Source organism: Coffea eugenioides, chromosome 7, assembly GCF_003713205.1.
Source record: "Coffea eugenioides isolate CCC68of chromosome 7, Ceug_1.0, whole genome shotgun sequence".
In the NCBI taxonomy this organism is placed as follows: Eukaryota; Viridiplantae; Streptophyta; class Magnoliopsida; order Gentianales; family Rubiaceae; genus Coffea; species Coffea eugenioides.
Window position 1 is genome coordinate 11,939,304 of NC_040041.1, and position 20,764 is coordinate 11,960,067.

The 20,764-nt window shown below is 37.6% G+C and overlaps 1 protein-coding gene across 1 annotated transcript; it reads left to right on the forward strand.

Moving 5' to 3' along the window:
• Positions 1-11,540: 11,540 nt before the first annotated feature.
• Positions 11,541-14,151, forward strand: LOC113776910. Its single transcript, XM_027321959.1, has 6 exons — positions 11,541-12,195; positions 12,246-12,367; positions 12,462-13,512; positions 13,584-13,652; positions 13,737-13,978; positions 14,101-14,151. The coding sequence occupies exons 1-6, from the start codon at positions 11,541-11,543 to the stop codon at positions 14,149-14,151; spliced, it is 2,190 nt and encodes a 729-aa protein (XP_027177760.1).
• Positions 14,152-20,764: the final 6,613 nt, after the last annotated feature.

Consider the following 20,764-nt stretch of genomic DNA (forward strand, 5'->3'; position numbering starts at 1 on the left):
TTACGCTGCATTTGAACAACAGTTAAATTCTGAAAAAAAAAAATGCCATTAATTTTCCTGTATTCTCAAAGGCGCTCTCCTTTTTATGTCCTTGCTTTCTCTCTTCCAAATCAGTTCTAAGCTCAAAAAAAAAAAAAAAAAAAAAAACGAATTTTACTCTCAAAGAAAAAGAAAGATATCATGTCTTCCAAATCTACTGATATTCTGACGTTGTTGGGAGCATCTGCCATCTTGGGTCTTTCTTGTTATTCATGCCTTCAGCAACGTCAAGAAGCTAAATCCATTCAAGAAATGTGGAAGAATCCGACAAAAAGACTTGCGGGTTATGAAGCAGCAAGGGAAGAGGATGCTGAGAAACTGAATATGCTTCGGAAGATCCATATACTGTGGGCATACTACCAAGCAATGACGGAGCCAAGGGGGGGCAGAGGGGGGCCATGGCCCCCCTAAGTTTAGAGAATTTTAATTCATAATATGTAAATATGTGTGTAAAATAAAATTGGCCCCCCCTAAATTTTTTCAATTTTAGTTTATATTATGAGAGTTATATATATATATATATATATATATATATATATATATGAATTAATCATCTTTGAATGGAATTTCAATTTTGGCCCCCCCAAAAAAAAAATCCTGGCTCCGTCACTGCTACCAAGGAAACCATGGAGGATCTAGCAGCAATAATGGTGATGACTCTGGTTTCTGATGAAGAGAGGAGAAATGGTCAAGAATGAAAAGGGGTTTTTTGATTCTTCGTGATGATGAAGAAATTGGTTCCGAGTGGGATTCATAGTACAAGTTCAAGAAAATGGCAGAGATGACTAGTTTGGAATATCTGTTTTTGGAAAATTACTAAGAAATTTGCTTTTGATTTTGGTTGTATTTTGTCAGATTAGTTTAGTGGATCTTGGATTTGGCTGATCTGAGCTGCTTTGTTTCTTGGTTGCAATTCTCCTATTATTTCCTCAAACTATAATACATTTATTTAAGTATTTATTTTGTTCGAACATGTGGGAAAATCTATTTGATAATCAATTTTTTTTTTTTTTGGTATGTTACAAGTGCTTTAAAGATGTGTTTGGCATAGAATAATTTTACGGAAAAGAGAAACTAAATTGTGATTGAAAGAATGAGGCAACATATATGCTTTAAATCTGCCTGAATTTTTTTTTTTTGTTAGGATTGGCATCAAATAGTCATAAATACATCAATTTTCTAAGTTTTCTTACTGCCTTTTGACTCTTTGCGCTCCTATTTCATTAATATGCCTAATTAAATTCAAAATAGTAATTTTTTTGGTTAAAAGAAAAACTAATTAGTATAGAGCACTCTCAAGGTTTATTTAGTTTTTCACACCAAATATTAAAAAATAAGAAGTAAAATTGATGCAGTTTTATCGAAATTTCTGTTGCATGATGGAATTAACAATTTTCTTTTCCTTTTTGCTTGCTTTTTTTTTATAAAAAAAAAAACATATATTGATGAATCAAAATATCAGTCAAGTGGGCCTTGTAAGCCAGTCAGACTTTTCAAAGCCCAAAGTCTGCCCAACAAAAAGGCTTGCTCTTCTAAATTAAAGTCTTTAAGGTTCTTTTTGAACTCCCTAGTAAGTTGGGCCTTGGACTGGCCCCAATTCAATACTGAGTTCTTAACGCTTTCTTTGTTTTTTTTTTTTTTTCCGGTTTTGAGGTCCAAGATAAGAATGATTGAATCAAGAAATTAGTTAATGGAGGATGTATTGAAATTTTGCAGAGTTAAAATTGACTTAAGGGCGGATTTATTATACTTAATTAGGGATCTTCCAAAGTCATGAGTCTAACTAGAAGATCATAGCAGAGCTCTATAGCCTGCAAAATTACATCAGTATTGATCCAAATTCCTTTTTTTCTCCCCACCAAGAAAATGAGAAAAAAATTAGTAACTGCAAAATCTTATCAACTTTGTCTACGATGTTTTCCAAGTATTGTATGGTGATGCTCTTTTTGTCTATCAGATGTTGTTATTGCACACAATACTAGGATGTTTTCATCGTTACCTCATTACCATATTCACTACATCCAAGCCAATCTAAAAAGAAAAGGAGAATCCCCTACATTAAGCTATCAAATAAAATAGTTAAAACCATTAGATAGATAGACAGCATATCCTACTTTAACACCTTGTTTCCAGTAGCAAATTGACAGTTAAAACATTGATTTGATGTTAGGAATATGTTGTTGGAAAACTTTATTGCAAACTTTAAGCCATGTTATAGAATAAGATTTGTCATAACGAATTTCTTGTACTGCTGAGATTCAGACCTATTGCAGTAGTTAAACAAATAAAGTTCCTAACTTTAACCTACAAATCCAAAAAACATAGACAATAAACAAAGGAATCCTGAAATTGGAGGCTTGCTTCACTTGACATAGGTAGAAATTAGAAAGGCAAACTATCAGCATTTTTGTTGAATCCCTTCACGTTTGCAAACAAGGCAAACATTCTTCTTCATTAACCATCTTTTGATGCAATCAGCATGGTACTCGTGCCGGCATTCTAGAGTTCCAATTGTCTCTCCATTCTCATACTCGCATTGGCACACCACGCAAATTTTAGGTTCTTGGACCACATGATTAGCAAGTGTGGGATAATTTTTGGTTTTGAGATGCTCTAAGATGGTTGCTTCTAACAGACTACTGTTATTGTTATTCATCCTATCTTCTTGGACTATCTGTAACACAACAATCAAGTCATCAATAGGAATTGAAGTGCGGAAGCTAGCAAGAAATCCATCTGAAGACCCCACATCAAATATTCCAATGCCTTCTGGTTCTGGTGCAAACCTAATCTGCGAGCTGATATTCAATAACTTCTACTTCTTGAAACCGATTTCTGTAGTCTCACTCTCTATCCAAACCAAGTGTCGCCGTTTCATCTTCTGCTGCAAAACTAAAATGGGAAATGATGTTTGGTCCCTGATCAGATCTAATCCGCGAGCTGATATTCAATAACTGATTTGCTTGTTGAACCCGATTTTCCAGTGAGTAGTTTCGCTCTCCATCCGAATCAAGTATAGGAGTTTCATCATCTTCTGCTGCAAAGCTAAAATGGTTTGGTCCCTGATCAGAGCTAATTCGCGATCTGATATTGTAACGACCCCACCTCCCCCTAAGGCGTACCCAAGGGTTTGACGGACCGCCTGTCCAACTCTCGCCAGGACTCACTCACTAACAATCTTGGAATAGTCTATCACGCATCTAGATTGACATAAAAGTTCCATTCAACCAAGAATTTCAAATTAATTTACAACCCAAAAATGAAACATAGGATTACAGTTGTGACGCCCCGAGGCAAAAGAAAAGGGAAAAATTTCTGGTGAATAGTGTTTTGTGGAGAATCCGGCCAGAAGCCGTGCAAATTCCTTATATTTTTCTTAAAAATTCCCTTTTCTTTGACAAATACCACTTTATAATGGCCCTACTACTCAATCACCCCACAATAAGTGCCAATGAACCTAGAAAGTAGGGTTTCACTTTTGGTTTCAAGATTGGAGCAAAATTAGGGTTTTCGCGATTTTCGCCGGATGAATTTTCGGTACGGAGCAAGGATCAAATTTGGTGATTAAAATGACTTTTAAGTAAGAAATAATATGTGATTAGAAGCAATGATACAAGGTTAGTGAATAGGAAGTAAAAACCCTAATACGTGTGTTTTTAAGAAAAACGGCGCGAACCGGCGGGTACCGCGCACTAGCGATTGAACGCACCACTTGACCACTACTTTCTTACTACATGAGCTCATTCATATGTGAGCAAAATATCCCCCCATTTCCAGCTGCCTTTGACCGAAATTTGTGGCCAAAATGCAAGGAGAAGAAAGAGAAAATTTTGTGGTTGTGGTTGATCCAAGTGTTGGCAAAACTTGTGGCTTAGACTAATCCTAATCTTCTTGCCTTTTAATCACCATAGAGCAGCCTTTCTTCTTCATTTTTCCTTGAGCTTGGCCGAGACAAGAGAGAGAGAAAGGGAGAGCAAGAGAAAACAATTTTCTTCTTGGTTTGCACTATCCAAGTGAGGAATCAAAATTCTAAACCGATTAAAGAGTGAGTTGTGAGTTGGGAAGCTAGGGAAACTAAAAATTTCCAAAGGAGGTACAGTATTACTCTTCCAAGCTTTGTCTTTGAGGTATAAGATCTGATCATGGTTCTTGTTCTTTAAAATTTTGGTTTAAGATGTTATCTAGTTCATGTTTTGGCTTGATTACAAGATATGCAAGTTGTTGTGATGATTTTGGATGATATATGCAAGTTAGGGTTTAATAAATTTCTGCATAAACTTGTTGTATAGTTAGTATATGTTGTATATAAGATTCTATAAGGGGCTTTGGTAGTGTTGGAAGCAAGAAACACATAGATTGTCATGAAAACCCAAAAACTCCAGATTTCTGGAATTTTATGTTTACATTCTGCCCGGTTTTAGTACTCATAGTTAGAGGCCGAATTAGGCTTAGCCTAAAACATGAAAGTTGTAGATAATAGTATTTTATAGGTGCCTACAAAATTTCAGCCCAATCGGAGCTATGTAGACTGTGAAAAGGCCAAAATACTCTCGCTGCTCTAGGATGCATTCCAGTGATCCGTTTTGGACAATTCATCCAGTTAATCGTATTTATTCACTATGGTCCATACTGATTTAGCTATTTACCAAAACATGAAAGTTTTAGTATTCTGTCTTAGCTTTTAAACGCCTCCAAGAACACCTTAATCAGACCTTGGTAACCTGAGATATAGTCATTTAAAGATAGTGCGGTTAATTAGCCGACTAGTTGGATTTTGGTTCTGTAAATTGGGAATTTGACTAGGTTGCATTGCAAACTGGACTAAGTGATCTTCATGAAAATTGTAGCCCTGTATCTTATCTTCGAAACAGTATAAGTTGCACCACAATCCGATAAGCGTAGCCTCGGATGTGTTCTTTCCGCAACCACACGTCAAATCTGTCTTTTGCTAGGTTACATTTCCGCACTTGTTATCACTTTGATATTTGTTCTTATGTTGTTATGAGCTTATGGAACGGCTATTTACTTGAATCTATGATATGTATGACTTTGGGATTAGTTGAGGAAAAATAATGAGGCCATAAATGGCTGAAAAATTAGGTAAACACAAGGGGCATGCTGCCAAATTTTCACGAGAAAGATAAACTAGCCTTTGGAGTTCTAGTTCTATATTTGGCAAATTTGACTTGGATACACTGAAAACTAGGTTGAGGTGTCTTCATGAAAGTTGTAACTCTTTGTCTAAGATTCGAGACACTACCTAGTACATTTTGATCTGATAACTACAGCTCCAGTTATGGGCAAAATCGTATAACCCGTTTTGTACCATTTTCATTTCCGCGCACGCTCGATGCATTCCTTTACTGTTTTTCCGCTTTGATCGTTTTAGTCCTTATTTCCATTTGTGATATAGGGCTTGAACTTGAGTAAGACAATAATAAATTATGGATGAGGTTTGTGAGTCGTGGTTGGTGAGTGATCCCTCGACTATTTCCAAAGTTACTTTTGAACTAATTCTTGCATTTATTACTCCATTGCATATCATTTGGGTTCGGGTGTGTGCCATGACATAATTTGGCTCCAATGAGTTCCTGAAAAGTCTTGTGCTTAGAACCAATGTCTCCACTACTGTTTACACATTCTTTGGAGCACGATGGCTCCATACTTTTGTTTCACGGTTACCTGATCTAAACGAGCATTGGATATTTAAGTACAAGAACTTCACTGGCTCTCGTGAGCAATAAATGAACATTTGATTACTGCATCATGACATCATATCAATGCTTTATTGTGAAATATACTTGGCTGTTGATTTTACTGGTCACTCCCTGAGCTTCTAGCTCACCCCCTATTATCTTCTTCTCCCCATAGGGATCGAAGTAAAGGAAGAACTTGTATTTGGATCTCTGTGTGGCTGGATGGCGTACATCTTGTATAGTTTAGATTTGGTTTTGGTTTATGTACTTTTGGGCCTGTATAAATATTTGGAATTGAATCGGATGTATATCTACATTCTACGCTTAGAACTAGTTTCCGCTTCGCTTATGATATGTAATTTTTGGAGAATTGGATGTATTATTCGAGTTGTACCTTGTAATTTACTTGAGAAATGTAGTAAGTAAGTGAGTCCCGACGAGAGTTGGGCAGGCGGTCCGCTAAACCCTTTGATTCGCCTTAGGGGGAGATGGGGCCGTCACAACAGTTCCAAATCTCCCAAATACATTCCATCTATAAAAGTACGAGTACATGAAAATTATACACCATAGTTCATGCTTACTTGTTCCAACCTTCACTCTTGTAAGGAAAACAAACTAATGAAATGAGTTAAAAGTCCAGTGAGCTTCCCAAAACAAGTAGTCAAGTAGGTAAAACACAGAAACATCACATTTAACATTTTTCACAGTAATAAACAATCATTCAATCATTGGAAGGATACGTGCTCACTTGGAGCCATTCATTCAGTCATTCAGTCACCGACCATTTCTCTTATTCCTCCGACATTTGAAAACATTTAACAGTGAAAACTTTTTCAGTGTTCATTTCATTCATTCATTCATTTCAATCATTGCATTGTATTCACTGGCTAGTTCTCCACCAGATTTCGTGGTCATACTCGAATATACCAAACATTGTCCCAGGGTCACCAGTCGCCCGACTGAATCTGCTTCTGGCTCGAGTCGACTGGCAACGAAGGGCAAGAGCCCAATTCAACCAAAGGCTTACATTCATGCACAAGTAACATTTAATCACTTGATCATTGAAAATTCATATTCACTTAAATCGAGTGCGATAAAGTATACACTCGCCCATTGAAAATCCATTTAACAATCATTGAAAAACTTTTAACACTCAAGCAAATATTCACAACATTCCACATAGTCATTGGAAGCACAACATGCAAGGAACACTCACCAATAGTCAAGTCAGCAAAACAAGAGAAAACTTTCACAAGTTCTCTTCGGGGTTTCCCTCGAATTCCTTTTGAATACCTGAGACATGCACAATCAATGATTACCTATAATCATTCATTCAAAGCAAAACAATTTTCCCTTAACCCTTCATTCAAGCATGCTCAATTTTTTATCAAATTAAGAGAGAAACTCTTTTCACTTAACCACTAAGATAACACTCAGGAGAAGATTCAAAAGTACTCCATTTGTACGTCAAAACGTGGCAGGAGTTTTCGATTCAAAAGTTAGCCAAACTGCTCAAGAGTTTAACAAAACACACGTGGGAGGGAAAAGCCACTTTCACTTCCTTAACTCCTAATCTTTTGCCCAAATTTTGATATATATATATATATATATAAATGAGCATTCAAGTTTACTACAACTTATGAAGTCAAAATTTCACCAAACCACTATATATTTCTTAGCAAAGACACCAACAAATTCTCCAAGTTTTGAACATCAAGCAAGTGAAATTTTTCCACAAAACTCTTGACATGACGCTCCATTTTTCGCCTCTTTTTAATTCAAACTTGTTGCTTCTTTTAAAAGCACATTCGAGGGCAATTGATTAGCAAGTTATGTTGAGCAAAATTTCACATTAAAACTAGAGGAAACGAGACAAATTTCAATCCAAGATTCGGCCAAAACCTTTCAAAATTTCAGCAAACAAGGTTCAAGAAAAACTCCTCATTTCACTTTTAAAATGAATCTTGAGATCAAATTTGGTGCTTGAGTGAACCATGAGAGTTCACCACTAAAAACACATTCGAGAAAGTTAGGTTTAAAAATCGGAAACTGTTTCCAAGACCCTTCCAAGTTTGTTTGTCATTTCATAAGAAAAATCCCAATTTTCGTAATGCTCTTTCAAAAGTCATAACTCAGGTTTCGCAAGTCCAAAAATCATAAATCTTATACCGTTAGAAAATAGATTCAAAAATCTGCAACTCTCTAGAAGACACTTTCATAAAATTCAACCCATAAATTAGTCAAATCTCAGTTTCAATTCACTGTTCAACTAAGTGCAAAAACAGGACAGTTTTCGATTTTCACCCCACTTTGAAATTTTTCTAATATTTATAGAAAGTGAATCAAACCATGAATTTTACACAATAAAAAAGCTATGAGTTTAGTTTCAAATGCAACAAACGAGACTCAATTCGAATTTTTCTTCACCAAGATATAACATATTTTCCAAGACTGCTCAAAATCTCCCGCGGGAAATATTTTCAGCAACACTTGACTCAACCTTCCCATTTAAACTCATGATTTTTGGTTCAAATCCGACTCACAATCAAAGTTTAATGCCTAACAAAGTTTGTGGTGCAAGATTTTCCCCAAAAGTTTTGAAAAAATAAGGGCTAACAGCACTCAAAAGTTTCGGCCAGCAAGAAACTTTCAAAACAAAAATTTTCCTCAAGTTATCTACCTAAATCAAGGTTTCAAAGAAACCCATCAACAACCCATTAAAGATCCAATCTTTCTAACTACAAATCTACTAGAAACTTGAAGAAAAGATAGGATTTCAAGTCAATACTTCTCCTAGTAATTTCAACCAAGCAACAAGTCCAAGTTTCCTCCAAGAACTTCCCTCAAAGATTCACTCAAGATCTATTGGAGTAATTTAGGGTTAATCTTTGAATTTCTCATGGATCAAGCAAGAAATCAAGACTAGAAAATGGAGTATTTTCTCTCTCCTTACCTCCCAAATTTCATCTAACAAGAAACCAAGAAGAAGAAATGGTAATTAAGGCTTGGTTTAGAATAAGAAAAAAACTTAGTCTTGGTCAAGATTTCATGGTTAAGTGACAAGTGTCAAATCAAGATGTAATCCTTATCTAATTGTTTTCCATTCACTAAAATATCTAATCCATCTCTAATTATCTCTTAACACCTTATAGTACAATATTTCTTTTGCACAAAACTCCTTCTAATCTTTCAAATTTAGTATACACATCAAATTAGTTGGTCACACTAATATAATGCACTATGAAACTTAATATGCACTAAACTACAAAAAAAGGGAATGATAGAAATTTTAACTTAACCTTTAAAATCACTATCAAATTAAGACTAGCAAATAAACAAGTAAAGTAAAATAAAAAATATATAAATTAATTTTTTAAAAATAGGAGAAAATTTAAAAATAATTTTTGGGCCTCACAGATATTAAATAATTGATCTGCTTCTTGAACTCGGTCTCTCAGTGAGTAGTTTCGCTCTCCACCCAAACCAAGCATCACATTTTCATCTTCTGCAGCAAAGCTAAAATAGGAAAGGATGTTTGGTCTTTAATCAAATTCTTCTTGAACATGATTCCCAAGCCATTGGAGATTCTCATGATTGTACATCACTTCAGCAAGACAATCATAGTAGTATCATGTAGGTCCAGGAAATGCAAAATCGTGAAACTCATAACCTAGCGGACCAGATTCAGAAAAAATTGGAGAACCATAAGCTGAGGGTTACTCTGATTAGGCCGGTGGAAGAAACCATAATTTCTGTAATAATTTTCCATGTTTTCTTGAGCCCTCTTTTGATAAATTTTCATGTTTTCTTAAGCCCTCTTTTGATAAGAAGGTGGGTGGTGACGATGTTGATGAAGAACAGATGAATAGAATTGCTACGGCTGCAACCTTCTCGGAGAGATTTCTTCAAAAATGATAGGGAAAATCGCCATTTTGGTCTTTAAACTTTTTCACTTAAACCAATTTAGTCCTTCATGATTTTTTTTCACCAATTTAATCCTCAAATAATTTTATCGAGTCCAATGTAGGACTTTTTGGGCGGCGCCACCACATTTTATGTATTTTTCACGGCGGACCAGGGGTATAATTGGAATGATATGTATAATTGTCTAAACACCTTGACTAGAATGGCAGCTCTGTCACGATTAGCAAAAGAAACCCCTGCAAATCGACTTCTTCAGAGCTCATAGGAATTAGGCATTCTGATCAAAATGTAAGAAAATGTGATTGCCAACAGAAGATGAGCATATCCGTGTCTTTGATGATGGAAGGTGTCGATGGCGACAAGGATGGTGAAAAGGAAACAGTTGCAGCAACACTATCCAGTAAACTTTAACCAGATCTTACTTAGCTTCTCCATTTTCTGCTATGCTTGTTTGATGTTTGAGCAGCTGCATGTTAGTTTAACCTTTTCATTGATGTTTGAGCAGGTGTATGTTAGTTTAACCTTTTCATCAGAATGTTAAAGCTAATGTGTTTGTACTCTGTTGTTGTATGTGGGGCTGAAGTAGTTGAACATTTTCTTCTCTGTTTAATGACAGTGTTAAGCATGTGGGCGATTAATTAGTGAAATATGGTACATTGTGGGGTTGACGTGTTTTTTTAAAAATGTCTTCTGCGTGGGTCATAGGCAGATCTGGGGATGGTGAAATATGCTATATTTAAAGCTAAATTTTTTTAATGGTGATGTGGTCCCTGTAGTTCTAAAATGTTGTGTGCTGTTGTTTTCATGTTCTAAAAAGCGAGACAAAGTAGTAGGAAAACAACAGCATACTTGAATGTTCTGATGTGATCCCAGATCTGACTTTTGTGGTTATAACACACCCGGATGTTGTTATTAATTAAGTCTTTTTTGTAGTTTAAAAAAATGCAGGACAAGAGGTTGAATTTTTTACTTTGAAAATCTATCATGGGGGTGTATATGTTAAAGAACCCGTAAAGCAATATTTGGGGGGCAGCATGGAAAGTTTTGAAGGTATCATTGCCATGAGTGTGAATAGAGCAATTGTATCTGACTTTTGCTATTATCTTGGATATCCTGCAAATGTAACAATGATGCATAGAATTCCAACTGAAGGTGGTGCACTTGTGTTGAGAAAAATAGATTCTGATGACGTAGCAACTGACATGGCTTGTATAGGCAAGCAAAATGGAGAAGCAGAAGTTTATGTTATTTCTGAGTTTCACATTAGATTGATAGATGGTAAATGTGAGAGTGCAGTTGCATCAAACAGTTGTAATGCTACAGAAATAGAAGAAGATGATGACTTCTTTGTAGACATAACATTTGAGAATATTGATGTTGCTGACATAGAGAAAATTCATGTTCATGTGGAGAAAATGAAGGAGTTTGAGAAGAAGAACCAGGAAAGTTGTCAGGCTGCTGAAGTAGAACAAGGTGATGCGGATGAGGCTAATGATGCTGTAAACTCAGACTCAATGGAGGGTGAAAAGTTTCATGATAGTGACTATGATTTCAGTGAAAATGATGATGATGTCATTTTTCGAACTTCTGTTGTGGCTCCATATCAGGAGTTAGGTGCTGCAATGGATAAATTGCCAACAGAAAATTGTCAAAGTAGAAACAGAAAGGCAAAGAAAGAAGCAAGACAAGCAGCAGCACCCAATAAAAAAAATCAGAGTCAAGGCAACTTCTAATTCACACCTACACCTTGATGAATGAGATCAGATTCCAGTTCATGAGGAATCTGATTCGATGGTGTCAGATGAGCTAAATAGTGTGACTGATTCCTTCGATGAAAATAGCACAAGGAAGAAGCCTAAACTGGTCAGATTCTGACCAGAAATGGACATGAATGATCCAAAATTTCATGTTGGTCAACAATTTGATGATAAGCAGCTATTCAATATGGTAGTTGACAATTATGCAATCAAAATGGGGAAGGATATAAAGTGGGTGAAGCATGATAAGCATAGAATGAGGGTGAAATGCAAAGCTGAACATTGTAAGTGGATATTGTTTGCTTTTAAAATTAATGAAGGTGATGATTCCATTGCAATCAAGACAATGGGTCCAGCACACACATGTGGCAGGACCTTTTACCACAAGAGAGCTATCTCAGGTTTCTTAGCAAGAAAATATGTGGACTTCCTAAGGATGAACAAGAGAATAATAGTTTCTGAGTTCAAGGATAAGGTACATGCAGAGCTGAATGTAAACATTACTAAACCTCAAGTTTATAAGACATTCATGAAGGCAAAAATTTTGATCCATGGGAGCTACAAAGATCAGTACAACAGATTGTGGGATTATTGTGAGGAACTAATGAAGGCAAATCCTGGTTCTACAGTGTACATGAAAACTACATTAGATAAAGATTTTGGAAAACAAAGATTTCAGAGACTTTACATTTGCTTCGAGGCACTGAAGAGAGGATTTAAATCTGGTTGTAGGAAGATAATTGGAGTTGATGGTTGCCACTTGAGAGGTCCACATCCGGGTGTGTTATTAACTGTAGTTGGGATAGATCCAAATGACTTGTTTATCCAGTTGCATATGCAGTAGTTGAAGCTGAAAATAAGAGGTCGTGGAAGTGGTTTATTGAATTCTTGAAATATGACCTATCTATCAATGATCAAAGAAATTGGAGCTTTATAAGTGATAGACAGAAGGTGAATAAGATCAACTTACATTGTTTATATATGTTTATTATATATACATGAATGCTTACTGATTGTGCTGAACTTGAATTTGTCTATTTTGCAGAGTTTAGGATCTGTAATTCAGGAAGTCATTCCAAATGTCGAGCACGGACATTGTGTAAGGCACTTGCACAACAACTTCAAAAAAAATCATCCGGGTGAAGCATTGAAAGAAAGATTTTGGACATGTGCAAGGTCATCGTACATGAGGATGTTCGAAAATCATATGGAGTGTTTAAGGGATTATGATGTAGCTGCTTGGAAGTGGTTAAATGACAACACCTCTCCCTATCACTGGTCAAGATCATACTTTCGAGTGGCTGCCAAGTGTGACATTCTCCTTAATAATTTATGTGAAAGCTTTAATTCGGTCATAATGGATGCAAGGGAAAAGCCAATCCTTGGAATGCTTGAGACTATCAGAATCTATCTAATGGAAAGGCTTCGTACAAAAAGGGAGTGGATGAAGAAAAGGAGTGATAAGATCTGCCCAAAAATTCAAAAGAAACTGGAGAAGGCAAAAACAGAAGCAGCTGCAAACATCGCGAGATGGTCTGATCAAGATAAATTTGAGGTTACACATATGTATGGAGGCAAACATGTGGTGGACTTAAAGCAGCAGACTTGTAGCTGTAGGAGATGGGAGTTGACTGGATTGCCATGCTGCCATGTGATTTGTTGTATTTCTTTAATAGGTCAAGAGCCAGAAAGTCTTGTTCATCATTATTACTCGCGAGACAGTTACTTAAAGGCTTATGAGCCAGCAATTGCTCCTTTGAGTGGTCCAAATGTTTGGGTGCAATCGGATAAAGATCCTGTCTTACCACCCTTGAAGTTGACGTTACCTGGTCGGCCAAAGAAAGTAAGAAGAAGGGAACCAGAAGAGCCTAGGCTTAATTCGAAAGGGGTTACCAAACTTTCTAGATCTGGCCTTATTAGAATGACATGTACAAAATGCTATCAAAAGGGGCATACAGTGAGAAAGTGTCCACTGCTGGTACCTTCTAATGAGCTTGGTGCATCTACAAATAAAAGGCCACCACCGTCCAACTCCAACAAGTGTAGCAAATACAAGGCACTTGGCCATAACAAGAGAACTTGTCCACAAAAATCTGGTAATTTGACCTATCCCTCATCCACTGATTTATGGTGTAATACTTAACTAATGATGCTTTGATGTGTATAGATCAAGTGTTCGGGAAGGAGCCGGCTGAAGTACCTCTGGAATCTAGCTCAATGCCAGATGTTCCAAGTGGTCAGCAATTTAGGATTTTCCATGTAGCTCATGATAATTTTATTCTTGTACTTGTTACTTGTTTTAACTTTATTTCATGGTCAGGTGATAAAGCACAGGCTGTTATTGATGAACAAGAAGTTATTGATTTACAGCCATCGGGTCAAGAAGAACTACCTGAAGTGCAAAAGAAATTCACCAAGTGTTCCTTCTATCATGGCTTAGGACATAACCGGCAAACATGTGCAACCTGGCAAGCTCAAGCATGGAGAAAAAGAAAGGCTGCTATGACTGTTTTTGGTCCATTCCCTCCATCAAAGGGAAAAATGATTAGGAAAAAGGAGAAAGTAAGTTCAAGTAATTAAAACAGAAACAAACAGCATGTCTTGCACATTTGCTGGACAATGATTTTGACATGACTTAAAACGAGACTGTTTATGACTTTTGACATGTGCCTTTATTTGTGTAGGCACATAGGCTGTTGGATGAAGAAGATGATATTGTCGCCCAGTCAAGTTAATGGAGCTTGGGAATACAGCAGACTTCTATTTTGTGGGATATGCTCTGTTTTGTACATTAAGAGCTTCTGTTTTGTCAATGGATACTAATTGGATTAACAATACGATTCTGTTTTGTACATTTGATGTGGCTGCATTTTGTCTAAAACGAATTCAATGCTGAAGTAAAATTCAGCTTGCTATATTGGCAATGTCGCACTTATGTTGATGACTATGAACTTCTATTCGCACTCTTCCTATACCATTTACTTTGACTTTCTTCTTGTTGTTTAGCAGTTTATATGGGGTATTTGTGCGAGTAGGGATTATCGAAATTTAGGATGAAATGCTGTCAAAATTTTTATACAACTTGAGGTGAATCTCTATTAAATTTTAACAAAGACATCTTTCAAGGTAATATGCCCAACAACTGACAAAATCTCTCAATCATTTTATAGCGATTTCGTTTCAGTAAATGTGCCCAGCAACAACTGACAAAATCTCTCGATTAATTGACAAAAACATCATAAAAGATAATGTTCCATTTTAATGCATAAACATGTTCCATACACCCATGTCTACATTCCAACATTACAGCATTCAAATTACATGAAGCAATTACTCAACTTCTAACTTCATACAGGAAGATCTAATGTAGCATTTTTAAGTTGACATTCCTTTCATTGCCACTGGGTAATAGTACAACAATAACCATAATACATATGCAAACCACGACCAGCATTAGCCACTTTCTTGCTGTTTTCAACTTCCTAATTTCACTTTTGAGCGCCTTGTTCTCTTCTTCAAGCTTACACATTTCAATTTTCATGAAATTATTTTCTTCCTCAGCTTTCCTCAAATTCTTCAAAATTCTCGCCATCATATTTTTTGTCATCTGTTGCATAGGTGGATCATACCACAGAAAATAATTGCAGGCTTTTGGGGTCTACAATGACCATTAATTCCAGCTATTAGTTGTAGTAAATTATATAATACATCAAAATATACAAGTGATATGTCATGATTAATTGTAAAAATTACCCCATAATTTATGCATCCATGAAATCTTCTGTCTGGGTTCGCCACTGTCCATGAAGTTACAATTCTACATTCTTCACGGCAATGGCAAATTACTGCTTCATTCCCATTGTAGAATTCTACCCTCTCTCCCTTCACCCCTGTCGAATGCCCACTTACTCGGCTATCCAGATTTGAGTGTTGGCTGCTACATAAACTTGAGGCGGAGTTGTCGAAATTTCTGCTTGATTGCATTTCACCTGCTTGTCGAAGTCTCTCCCTCAGTTTCTGCCCCTAATTCCTATGAGCTCTGAAGAAGTCGATTTGCAGGGGTTTCTTTTGCTAATCGTGACAGAGCTGCCATTCTAGTCAAGGTGTTTAGACAATAATACCTGTCATTCCAATTATACCCCTGATCCGCCGTGAAAAATACATAAAATGTGGTGGCGTCGCCCAAAAAGTCCTACATTGGACTCGATAAAATTGTTTGAGGATTAAATTGGTAAAAAAAAACCGTGAAGGACTAAATTGGTTTAAGTGAAAAAGTTTAAGAACCAAATTGGCGATTTGCCCAAAATGATATTCTATATAAGAATTTCAAAATTCTATTCTGTTTAGAACTTTGGGCTCCGTTTGGATCGGTAGTTTTTCCAAAAATAGTTTTTGTAGTCAAAATACAAAAAGCAGTCAACAAAAATGCTACAGTTCTTACTATAGCAAGACGGCACCGTTTTGCTCCTGACGCCTAAAAAAAGTTTTTCGGATACAAGTTGCAACACTGTTAAGTTTCTTATCCTTTCACCTGTTCATCTGAGCTAAGAAGGAAGAAGTCTTTGGCATTCTCTCCCCTTTCCAAATTTTGAAGACTAATCCAACGCCACATTCTGCAATCGGGGCAGGATTGCTGCCAAAGCTTCGGGGAGAACAGCGGAGGGAATTACTTGGCGGTGCTTGAGCTACAAAAACTGGTGCGCTTGGACTGAGCTTACTCCCAGCAGATCTGCAACACAACTCAGACGCTGTTGCCTGAACTTCTGTTGCTGCCCCGACCTGATCATCACTGGCTCACCCCTGCTGCAGAAGTTTTAAATCCGTAGGAAGCTATCATTTGTGTTAGTACGCTGCTTCCCATCAGAAACTCGGTGAAGCCTCCTCCTTCAAGATACTTGCAGGTTGGTTTGGTACGAAATAGGATTATCCGTACACATTAGGGCTACAGTTAATTTTGGCAATTTGGGCTACCACTTAAATTGAAGAATATTTTTGAACTTTTAAGCTCTTTCCGTCGCTTTAAAAAAAAAAATTGGGCCCAAACGATTTTTATTTAAACTTGTTCCACATTGTTAATTTCATGAGGAAATCTTCCGATATCATTTGTTGAATTTGGGAGGGTATGTGCTTGTTGAAAACATTTCTTTGCTGCTTCTTTGATTTGTTAGGCCAATTGCTGGTTTCCGTCTTACCTGCATATTCGGGTCTGCTGAAGTGTTTTTTTCACTTGTTTGCCTCATATTATTTCATATAAATGACCCTTTAGTGAAAGCTAAAATTGGACTCCAAGAAATTTCCCTAAATTGTACCAATATCTAAACAGGCTGGCCGTACCAACTTAGATTTAAATTGCTGGCTGTAGTAGTAGTTGTTGCTCTGTCCCCCAAACAGCCTCTGGAAAGGCATTTGTACATGTTTAACCGCTTTAACTGCGTCTCCGCTTGGATGTAAATTATGCGTGAGATGCTTCTTTTGGTATTTTTAACCCGGTTATAAGCACATGCTTTGCCTTTAACCTGTGATTATGCATAAGCAATCACAGGTTAACTTGATATGTAGTACATTGAGGTTGGACACATGGATTGTCTCAAAATCCGTTCTTAAGTTGTGGGCTGTTAAATTGGGTTGCCTCTGCTTATTTTTTTTATGTAACCAACTGTCATTTTTTTAGGTCTTTTCTGGTGTAAGTTGGTTTAATATTTGCTGTTAAGAATGCCTTTTATTCAACTCTTTATGATATGTTTCTTAAGTTGAGATATATACAACCCATCGCGCTTTGTTAGTACCTGTGATTTGTGATTGCATTTCTGTGTGCTCGTTTGTTGAGTACTTTGGTAGAGTTTGAACACCTAATTTCTTCCATTTTATGTAAGTACTGCGGCTGCAGCTACTGTCTAGTCCATTTATTGTCCCCCCCTTAGAGCTACATGCCCCCTGTGACGCGACGTGCTTGGAAGGGTAAGAAGAACTTCTCGTTAGTCTAATTCTGTTGCTGGAAAGTCAATTAAATGACCTTTAGGATTGTATTTTTTACATATACTTCACAGTCTTGCGAAGGAGTAGGGGATTTAGCAATTGTTGTTCGTTGTCGGCTCAGGGAGAAAACGATTTGCAACTTTGCATAACTAACTACTTCAAGGTTAGCCAATTGCATTTAGCCTTGTACTTACAACCGCACCCAGAACTGCTTTTTCCATTTTTATATGTCAAAGACGACAGATTTGTCCATTTTTTGACCTTGTCCGTCCATTTTTTCTGGTTCATGCATCCTAAAGAGAAGTAAGATGAAACCGTCAAAAGGGAAGTATCCAAAACGTAACTCTTTCACATCTGAACATGAACTTGCGTTTGCCGAACATCTGGTGCATATGCATAGGAATGGAGAGATATCGTCTCAAAACATCGGGAGTCATGTAGTCCCCGAGGTTACTAACATGCTTCTTCAGAGGTTCGGTATTTCATTTCCCGAAAAAAGTATCCGGTCCAAGTACTATGCCCTTCAGAGCCTCACTAGACTTTACATTTCATTCAAGAAGCAGGGCACTGGTATGGGGTGGGACTCAACCAACTACACCTTCATGATGGATGATGAACGGTGGTGCCAACTAGTCCAGGTATACTTGTTGGTTTCTTACTTTATTTCAATTCAGAATTATTACATTCTGTCCCCCCCTGGAGTTTCTCTTTATTTGCTAGTTTCTATTTTTATTGCCAGTTCGAATCGCACCATTCTGTCCCCTCCTGCATTTTCTCTTTACTTGCGCTTGGATCTTTCTTTATTGCCATTCAGAATTATTCCTTTCTGCCCCCCTTTAAGCTCTTTACTTGCTGGTTTTTAGCTTTATTGGCATTCAGAAATATTCCTTTCGTTCCCCCCTTGGATTTTTCAGAACTGCATTAATTGATTTGGGGTTGCGGTCTTCTATTAATCGTTTTGTTCTGTTCTGCCGTGTTGTAGGTGAACCAGGCGTATGGTAGATTCTACAACAACTCATGCCTACTTTATCACATGCTCGAGGAAGTTTTCATGAATCGAGGGGCGACTGGGGATTTCAGCGCTGGTTATGTTGAATCACCCCCCAACTCGGCCGACGAGCAGCAAATGGAGAATGCTGCTAGACGTTATGCATCAAAGGGGGTTGTGGACGTGGATTCCTCCGAGAAAGAAGCACCCTCGCAACCTGTGAGTCGGAAAGGGAAACAAAAAGTTAAGAAGACTAAAGGAAAGCGTAGATTGGGTGACATGTCGACAGATTCCTTCTTCTCACCATCGTCCCCCCAATTCCAGCAGTACATCCGCGTCCTAGACAGCATTGACACACATTTCAGCGCCAAAAAGAGCCGTAGCATCAGTGCAGATGTCTCTTCACCTTTGAAGGATCAAAAGGTTGCTTTGGATGAAGATGCGGAGCTAGAAGCTGCACTGGTGCCCCTATGCGCGCTTCGTCTAGACATAACTGTGCACCTGCAGATGGCCGATCTCCTCCGGAAAAAAGCGGAGCGTATCATTTGGTTCTCATACACCACAGACGCTGACCGCCTTGCATTTGTGAGACATCGAGGGTTCCTTCCACCCGCATAGATGCTCTTACCATCCCTGTTCCGATCGTGGCAGCCCGCTCAGTTATCTTTGTGTCCCCGAACATGCATTTCTTATTGAACCTTTATTGTGGATTGAGATAGTTTGAGATTGTTGTACTTTGACGGCAGATTTTTCTATTTGTGTATCCCGAATGAGTCTAATTTTTTTCTGATATAATCCCCCGGATTTAGTGAACTTTTAATTGCTTCATTACATGGGTTAGATGGCTGTAAATTTTCAACTTATGTGGCTTTAATAAAGTTTCGTAAGCAGGGATAAGATGAGCACATTATGGTAACGTTTCGAATTGGCATTGTTTGACCTGATTTTTGTCCATCTCAGCGCTGCCCAAATCTTTGCCTAATAGTTGGACCTAGTTCATGGGTTAGATTAGTTCATTTGGTATTTCTATTTGTTGCTTAGGTATAAATTATTCCCGGAGACTTAATCGTGTCAAATCTACATTGTTCCCCAGGTTGGCAACTTGTTGTATTGCTGGAAACCTTTGCACATGATTCTGTTGCCTAGGTATAAATTGTACATGGGGACTTAATCGTGCTGGTTGCTTCATTTTTTCTAATATTTGGCAACTTGTTAACTTGAGAAACCTTTGCTAAGCTTCCTGCCTGGGTATAAATTGTGAACAGAGATTTAATCGCGTTTCTGGCATTAGTCATTGTTTCCCAGAGTTGCAACTTGTTAACTTGACAAACCTTTGCGTAGCTTCTTGCCTAGGTATAAATTGTACTTGGAGTTCTATTCGTGTTGGTTGCTTCATTGTTCCCCAGGTTGGCAACTTGTTACCTTGAGAAACCTTTGCTAAGTTTTTATATTACAAAGTTTAGCATTGCTTCATTGTGAACTTCTTCTTTTGCTATGCTTGTTTTCCGTCAAATAGGTTCAGGTAAATTATCATTGTTCAGTCTACAATATTTATTCATAAATTGTACCTAGGCATTGTTGACTTTCACCTTTAATCCATTTGACTTCACTTCTATTTGCAGGGATTCGCACCGCCAATTGCCAACTTGATAGTCAAAGCAGTTGGATGGATAACCAGGGGCATATTCAGGGTGGACACCTGGACGACGAGACGGACAATATTGATATCGATCACGTCCTGGCGGCAGTTGTGCTCCTGGGTGTTATGTTCTTTGACCCACGCTTTAACCGTGTCCCCAGAAGAAGAAGAGTCCGAGATAGTGCGCTCTCGGGGAGGGACTATGTGCTTGAGCTAATAAACGGACATGAGGACAGAATTATTGAAAACATGCGCTTGGATGTTCCCCAATTTCTGTTCTTGTGTGATTTGTTGGTTCAACGTGGTTATTGGCATGCATATCCTTCACATCAGGTTGGGGTTCATGAATCTGTTGCTTTAACTCTAATGTGCCTGAGCCATGATGAGTGGCACCGTGTTCTAGCCGAGCGGTTCCAGCATTCAACGGAGACGATTGATCGCCATGTTCGTCGTGTGTTACGGGCATTAGTTCGCCTCGGTCGGGATCTCGTTAGGCCAATTGACTTCGATGAGACTCACCCAAGAATTTTGAACAATGCATCACTCATGCCGTGGTTTCGGGTTTGTATTTTTAGCATATGGATTGAACTTTATGCTTTCAAATTTCAATTTACAATATTCTAAAAAAAATTAGTTTTGTTGTATACTTTTATAGGATTGTGTAGGGGCACTAGACGGGACGCACGTCTCCGCTTGGTGCACAGAAGAAATACGAGAGAGGTATAGAAATCGGCATGGCGACTTA